This window comes from Carassius gibelio, chromosome A8 (assembly GCF_023724105.1).
Source record: "Carassius gibelio isolate Cgi1373 ecotype wild population from Czech Republic chromosome A8, carGib1.2-hapl.c, whole genome shotgun sequence".
NCBI classification, from domain to species: Eukaryota; Metazoa; Chordata; class Actinopteri; order Cypriniformes; family Cyprinidae; genus Carassius; species Carassius gibelio.
In genome coordinates, this window is record NC_068378.1 from 19904505 (window position 1) to 19912581 (window position 8077).

At 35.5% G+C, this 8077-nt stretch overlaps 1 protein-coding gene across 1 annotated transcript; it reads left to right on the plus strand.

Moving 5' to 3' along the window:
• The first annotated feature begins 824 nt into the window (after positions 1 to 824).
• Positions 825 to 8077, plus strand: LOC128018813 (alpha-N-acetylgalactosaminide alpha-2,6-sialyltransferase 5-like). The gene is made up of 5 exons (XM_052604592.1): positions 825 to 1014; positions 1928 to 2104; positions 5140 to 5549; positions 6890 to 6997; positions 7087 to 8077. Exons 1-5 carry the CDS (start codon positions 1000 to 1002, stop codon positions 7307 to 7309), a joined length of 933 nt encoding a protein of 310 aa, XP_052460552.1. The 5' UTR covers positions 825 to 999; the 3' UTR covers positions 7310 to 8077.

An 8077-nucleotide genomic window follows, 5' to 3' on the forward strand; every position in this document is an offset into this window, starting at 1 on the left:
ACCATTTTATTTGGTGAAAAAATACATATCTGAACTTAATGCTGTATGTTGCTTTATGATTTATGAGTCATATTAAAAATCATTCATGATCTGTCAGCCTGAACTCAATCAGAAATATCAAATGACTACTTATAAAATTATCAAATATAATCCGCTGCATACTGCTGATCATGAACATATACCATATATCAAGCGTACATCGTGGAGAATGGAAAACTGAATTACAATAATATCTTTACAGCACAGTACAAATCATTAATTACTCTAGAAAAGTATTTTATTTATTTTCCTCTAAGTTCCTCTAAAAAGACAATTACATTTTGGCTGGAAATCCAAAATGAAATTAATTTAAATCAATGCCTTACAAAAATATACTGTAACGAGTTTGCAGTTAACAAGAAGATCCTATTTTGATATTGTTTTACATGGGAAACAATCAAGGGAGAGCTGTTATTTTATGTTAGCCAGCTGTCAAAATCAAATTTATATACACTGTAAATATACAAAGGAGGAAAATAACATTAGTAACTTGTGTAGGCGACAGCACTAAGCACATTCCCTTCAGACTCACACACACAACATCTATCAATCTCACATGTTGTTCTACAACCACTCAAAATTCAACCCGCCCATTTTAATGAAAGTGACCTAACTCACATTTAGAGCTTTATAGCTACCGTTTTTGACTACCTTAACATTTTATAAATATAGCCAACTCCCATCTCGGGTTACAATATTTTCAAAAGATGTTAAATGATATGAATTAAGTAAGGTGTTGAGAGTCGGCGTTCTTTAAGACCTCGCGCACGCGCAGCCGCGTCACCCGCGTGAGGACGGATGTCTGTAGACCTGACAGAGTTCAGTAGAGCTTCAGTGTGACTGTGAAGATGTGTGAGCGGATGTGCTGGGTTGAAGATGGGAAGAGTGAATTTGTAAAGTTGCTGTCGTTGAGGCTAAAGAACACGTCTGGACTAAACGGACAGACTTAAACTTCACAATATGAAGACGCGAACGGTAACGCTAACTCTCTGACATTATAGAGTAACTTTACAGACATTTACCATGGTACGTAGCTTCCGACACAGTGTCCGATTACTCCAGTTATTGTTTCTACAGCAAAAAACGTAATCAGTGATGAAAAGGAAATTTTCTGCAGACTTTCAGAATCTGTCTGCCTTTTTGTTGTTATTTTCTTTTCTGATGACAGTTTTGTCAATGGCAAGTTGTACTAAGTATTAGCCTGATACCGATTTGGTGGAAACTGCAGTTGCCATGGTGTGATTCCAATCAAGACTTTTACTACAGATGTCTGCATGATTAATATATCAAATTTGGAGACATTTTTTTTTCATGGATATGTTACCAAATTTAATATTGCTATGTATATAAATGAAATTCTATAATTCAATGCAATTTAATTTGAATACAAATTATATATATTAATGTAAATTCCTGTTTGGGATGTAGGCTAATTTTATTTATTATTTTATAATTTTGTTTAATTTCATTTAAAATAAAAATTTAATTTAAATTTTTTTAAAAAAAAATTAAAATTTTTGATGCTACGGGTAATGGAAAACATATAATTTAACTTACTAAAATCTTGCAATAAAACTACACTGTAAAAAAAAAAAAGATTCTTGAAGCTAACACAACTTACCCTAACATTAGGCTTGCAAATTTCATGCATGTTTTTATTTTAAACATATATATTTTTTATTCACACTAGCTGCTCATTCAGTTCATTGAACGTATTTCATTGTGAAGCTATGTACTGTATCAACTCTTTTGTCCTATACTGTTGTACATTTTAATTCTCATTCATGCCTCAATGAGGCTTAATTTACTGATGCATCTGTCAGCGGAAGCATTGATAAAGGATAATCTGAGCATCCTCAATACAAGTTTCTTGTTCCTCTTGTTGCAGCGTCATGGGATCATATTGATTGGTGTTGTGAGCGTGCTTACAAGCTTATTGTTCCTGTACAACAGTAGTTTTACCGACACACCAGAAGACCAGATGCAGTCAGATGGACACCAGATTGATGTTCGACAACAGCAAACATCCCACTTAGAAGGTTACAGCAGCATCATTGATCATAAGGTGACTTAATTTCATTAGGTCTGTAAAATCCAATGAAGCACTAAAATTATTAATAATGATTAACAATGTTAAAATGTATTTTTACAACAAGTTTCCAGACATTCCTCTCATTAGGGCTTTTACATTTCATTTTTTTTGTGTGTGTGAAAGTTGAATGCTGAGCACCTTTGTCTGTTATATATATATATATATATATATATATATATATATATATATAATAAATGTTTCACAGACATCTGGAAAACACAGTAAATGTTTAAATGTTTACCTTAAAATCTGCCTTCTCAGACTGTATCTGACCAGTCTTGGGTCTCCTATAATGCTCACTCATGCATAAGTCTTATCAACTCCTCTTTGGTTGACTCAAGACATTTGGATCATTTTCCAATCCATGTATAACTTATAAATTAAGATCTCCTACATTTTTCATTAAACAGTTTTGATGCAGTTGCTCTTCTTCTTAGTCATCAAATAATATCCTCAGCCAGATAAGCATTATTATATTGGCACTGGCATTATATGATATGCATTGCACACTATGCATAATATTCAGGAGACTTGGCCATTTTTCTTTCTTTCTGTCATTATTTTTTTCTTTGTGTGTGTCTCCTGTCTCTCTGCAGTTTTTCATGATAAATCAGGTGCAGGCATTTTAAAGTCTTCCAGTGATGCCATAATTTGTTCCTTCACTCCTGATCAGATAAAGCTGCAAGCTGCAAGCATGTGTTGTCAAGCTTTGGCCTCATCTTGAGGCATTGTAATCACCAGAACTATCAAGGATGTAAATCTGTCTCTCGGTTCTCTCTGTTTTCTCTTTCCCTCCTTCACCTGTGCTCTATAATGTCACCAAAGATTTGGTTTAAAACTACAACTGTGCAGACATGTTGTTTACTCTCCATGGGTTGTTAAAAACTCACATATACTTATATGTATATACTAGTGTGCATAATGAGAGAATGCACACTGATTACCAGAAGTACAGTATGTCAGGTAAACATGGATGATATATTTTTTGTCATTAAAGGGCTAGTTCACCTGAAAATGAAAGCTCTGCATTATTTTCTAACCCCAACAACAGGTATGGCTGTGGAATTTTGTTTGGCTGAGGAACAATTTTCAGTCAAAAGATTTTTTTTTGCTTTAACCCCTCCAAAGAAGAAGCACCTAAAAGCAGCGTTATTCATTATATTCAAAAGCGTCTGAAACCATACAATATTTTTTTTTACGTCAACAGTAGTGCATATTGTAACAGTACATTTTGTAAAGAAAATCCTTGCTCTACAGACACTGTCACCATTCAGTTTCATTGCCTGGAAAAGAGCAGCTTGGACATTCTGCTATAACTAACCGTTTTTGTTTTCCACAATATATAAAAAATCACAATTGTTTTGAAAGAACCGATGGTCAGTAAATGATGATAGAACTCATATTTTTGGGTGAACTATACCTATATTATGGGTATGATAAAATATAAAGCATCTAAATATAAAACATCTAAGAGAGCTGTGTTCTTGTCAGTGAAAACTTTATCTATTTTTGACATATTTGCCATATTTACATTTGACCCTGACAATACCTGTGCTCAAAAAAGCCTCTAGTATTCTTCTGAGTCGATCTCATTGTCATAAGGCATCTCTATCATACTTCTCACTGACAGAAACGGCTCTTAAGTCTACCAGTTCTCATTAGTCAAAAGAGCACTCCTTTCTGAGCTAATAAGAGCTCCAGGATTCAGAGCCAGATTTTAATGGATACTCTGTGGAAGTAATTTTGTAACAGTCATAAACTGAAGATTAGCTTGTATTAGTGCAAATGAACAGCCAGCGTGGAAGACTGCTAAATGAATTATGGCCTACAAGTCTTCATCAAAAATCACATCCATTTTCTAACCATCAGTGGAAGGAAATAGTTTTCCAATTTCATTTCACCCTGAAGAGTAGCTTGAAAACATTCAGAGGATATGTCCGATGCCAAAAGCTCATTATGAATGGTATGATGGCTATGATCCATTGTCAACCTACTTTTAGCAATGTAGTGTATGAATGAAGTCACCTTAAAATATATATATTTTTTAATATTTGTTTATATTGGTGGTTGTTGGGTATTACTGAGCTTTGTAAAATATTTAATTGCCATGCTCATATTACCTTTGCCGTCATCTAATGCTCAATTACATCTTTAAAAACTCTTCATAATTTAATATCGCAAAAAGTATTAGAAAAATATATGTTGTGAGACCCAAATTCACTTGTAGCATTTTTGATATTTTTATTTCATTTAAATTTAAGTAATTACTTTTATCTTGAATTTATATATATATATAAAAAAGTATAGAATTTATTACTGACTTTCGGTTATCAGCCACAGCATGAAAATAATTATAGGTTTATCTGTGTGGTCCAGAATTAAAAAAAATGGTGGTTCCTTATTAATGAAATATTTTCATATTGCTGCATCCTTGCTAAAGAAATAATGATGCAAACTTTCTAAAAATGCAGTTTAACCTCCATCAACTTCATATGCTCAATCAAATTTCCAAACTTTTTTTACAGGGAGCATGTTTTTCCATAAAGGATAATGGCCCAAATCTGTTTTTTACCCAGACATGTTCTCAGAAATAGAGAGGGACATTGCTTACAAAGCTCATCGGTCTGAAAAGCGAGGTGTGCTCTGATTGGCCGGCTATCTAGTGCGTTGTGATTGGCTGAATACCTCAAATGTGTGAAAGTAAATGTATGCCCCTTATCATACTGTGATGCATGTCCGAATACCAGTGTCACAAGACACAAAAAAACCCCATAAAAACCTCATGTAGACCCCCTTTAGACTCTTTTGAGGTCTATAGTTAAAATCAAAATGCAAGGGAAGTATTATAGTAACTTTTAATTAACCACTACTTATCTCTAGTTTTTAGTTAATAAATCATACTATTTGTAGAATTTTTTTTACAAAAATTCAGAAGCATATGAAACTAACTTGAATGAATTATAAATATGTACATGAAGTCTAAAACATCTCATCATCTCCATCCTCAGCCTCTTAGGATGCGTTGCAAAAGTTGTGCCTTAGTGACCAGCTCTGGTCACATGACCGGAAGTGGTCGAGGTGTGGAGATTGACCGCAGGGAGTGCGTCATCCGTATGAACGATGCCCCAACACGAGGCTACAAGAGTGACGTGGGCCGGCGAACCAGTCTGCGTGTGGTCGCACATTCCAGCATGCAACGTGTGCTACGAAACCGACACGAGCTACTCGACTCCAGCCAGAACACCTTCTTTATCTTCTGGGGGCCAGGAAACTACATGCGACAAGACGGTAAAGGCCTTGTCTACAACAACCTGCGTCTGTTGAAGCAGATGATGCCTAAACTACAGGTGTACGTCATCTCAGGGTTAAAGATGCTGCATTTTGATGAGCTCTTTAAGAAGGAGACAGGGAAAGATAGGTAAGGATGGTAATGTTTCTTTGTGTTAGCTTACCTAATCTTTGTAACTGTAAGTTGGCTTTACTAATGTGCAGAGCACCAGAGCCTGCTGCAGGGCTGGTATCACTGGCCCACAGGGCATACGGCTTGGCATAAGTGTAGATTAAGGGTTAGTAGAGGATCAGTTCCAGCTGGGATGTACCCAATCATAAACAAACTGCTTAGGGCAAAATGCTCACATGTTCATAAACTTTTGAGTTTTTTTCTGTCTGTTTGAGGATCTTTTATCTCCTTTATCTCGTTATATTGATTTTATCTCTAGCCGTTTCCTGTTGCGAGTCATCTGAGCCATCCATTCGAACTAAAAACATTGTACATGAGATGCTGAAAATGTTTTTGTAAAAATCTTAACATGTATCCAAGGAGACAGCATGCATTGCATTTTATTTTTGTCTTAGGTAAGCCTTAATATATATCTTACTCCCACCATGCATTTATTTGATCAACGTTAATATCATGAAATATTATTACAATGTAAAGAAACCGTTTTCTATTGTAATTTATTTTTTAAATGTACAGGTTCAGATCATATAATTAGAATATCATCAAAAAGTTTATTTATTTCACTAATCCTATTCAAAAAGTGAAATTTTGTATTTCTTTTAATATTGATTATAATAACTGACAACTAAGGAAAATCCCAAATTCAGTATCTCAGAAAATTAGAATATTACTTAAGACCAATACAAAAAAAAATGATTTTTAGAAATCTTGGCCAACTGAAAAGTATGAAAATGAGTTGGGGCTTAGTTGGGGGTCCTTTTGTCTGAATTACTGCAGTAATGTGGCGTGGCATGGAGTCGATCAGTCTGTGGCACTGCTCAGGTGTTATGAGAGCCCAGGTTGCTCTTATAGCAGTCTTCAGCTCTTCTGCATTCTTGGGTCTGGCATTTCCCATCTTCCTCTTCACAATACCCCATTTTCTATGTTGGTCAGCAGCAGGAAGCATGAAGTGCTCTAAAACTTCCTGGTATACAGCTGTGTTGACCTCAGAAAACACAGCGGACCAACACCAGCAGATGACATGGCACCTAGGGCTGTGCAAAAAATCAAATGCGATTTTCATGCGCATCTCGTCAGTAAAGGCGCTCCTGTGATTAGAAGTATATCTCCAGCACGTGCGTTCAGATCAGGGTTGCCAGTTTCAATTTTGAATGGAACTAGTGAAATCAACTTTTTGATGATATTCTAATTATATGACCAGCACCTGTAATTTATTCCTTTGATGGAAAGCTAGGGCAAAGAAGGGGAACCTTTGATCATCACAGCTACATGTCCTCTTTCTCTTCTGTGTTATTCAGAAAAAGATCCAATTCATGGCTCAGCACGGGTTGGTTTACCATGGCAATCGCTATGGAGATTTGTGACAGAATTGATGTCTATGGCATGATTCCTCCTGACTTCTGCAAGTGAGGCTTTCATTTCCATATTCACCATAATGCTTACATTATGCTGGTTTTTATACAATTTCAATTAGACATGTGATTGTTCTTCTCAGGTCTCCCAGCCCTGAGCCCTCAGTGCCGTATCACTACTATGAGCCTGCGGGGCTGGATGAATGCAAAATGTATCTCTCCCACGAGCAGGGCCGGCATGGCAGCCATCATCGTTTCATTACAGAGAAACGTGTCTTTGCCAACTGGGCACGTATGTTCAACATACACTTCTATCAACCTGACTGGAGACCAGCACTTGTTACAAAGAACAGCACAGACTCCTGAGGTTCAAACTTTGGGATGTTACCTGACTCAGAACTCAATGCCCTTTTGAGGACAAACGAACATTTTAACGGGAACACATTATGAATTAAAGTTTATGATGATGTTATTTCTAGTGGCTTGAAACAGCAACAACAGCATTCTACAACTTTCCAAGATCTTTACATGGAGAGTGTCAAGCACGTTATGTTACAAATTTTCTTCTCTCAGTTTTATTTAAAGAGAACTATTTGCAATTTGTGCATTTTATTTTTCAAATTACACTTTTATAATAGGTCCTCATTAGATTTGTCCTAAGTATGTGTAAAAAGATGTTTATCTTTTAAATTAAGCTGTAAATATAGCTATATGCTAATACTGTAAAGTTCTCAGTAGTTCTAGTCTTTACTCTAAATCAGAGGTTTCCAGACCATTTCAATAATTTATTTGTGAATCAAACACTGTTTGTTGTCCACTGCTATGGTCTAAGATACACTTGTGGTGCGCCATGTGAAACAAATATATACAAGTTATGTCCACCAACAAACTTTTTAATTACAGAACAAATATTTTTCATATCTGACCTAGTATGATGCTTCACCATTCTCACACTTTACCTGACCCACTTCTTTCCACTATTTGAAAAATGCTGCAATGTTCAATGATGGCGTAGAAAAACCTTCTGAATATTAAATTATATCATAGTACTGTATGAAGCCCTTAAAAGGGCATGGGAATGGAAAAAACAGATGTTCACTTGCAAAAGTTGTGTTAGTAAAATTTTTAAGATCA

Bases quoted from the DNA above. Each gene is read 5' to 3' on its own strand.
- LOC128018813 (XM_052604592.1), top strand. The intron at 2,105-5,139 runs GTGACTTAATTT...CTCCATCCTCAG, and splicing joins GCAGCATCATTGATCATAAG to CCTCTTAGGATGCGTTGCAA. The intron at 6,998-7,086 runs GTGAGGCTTTCA...TGTTCTTCTCAG, and splicing joins ATTCCTCCTGACTTCTGCAA to GTCTCCCAGCCCTGAGCCCT.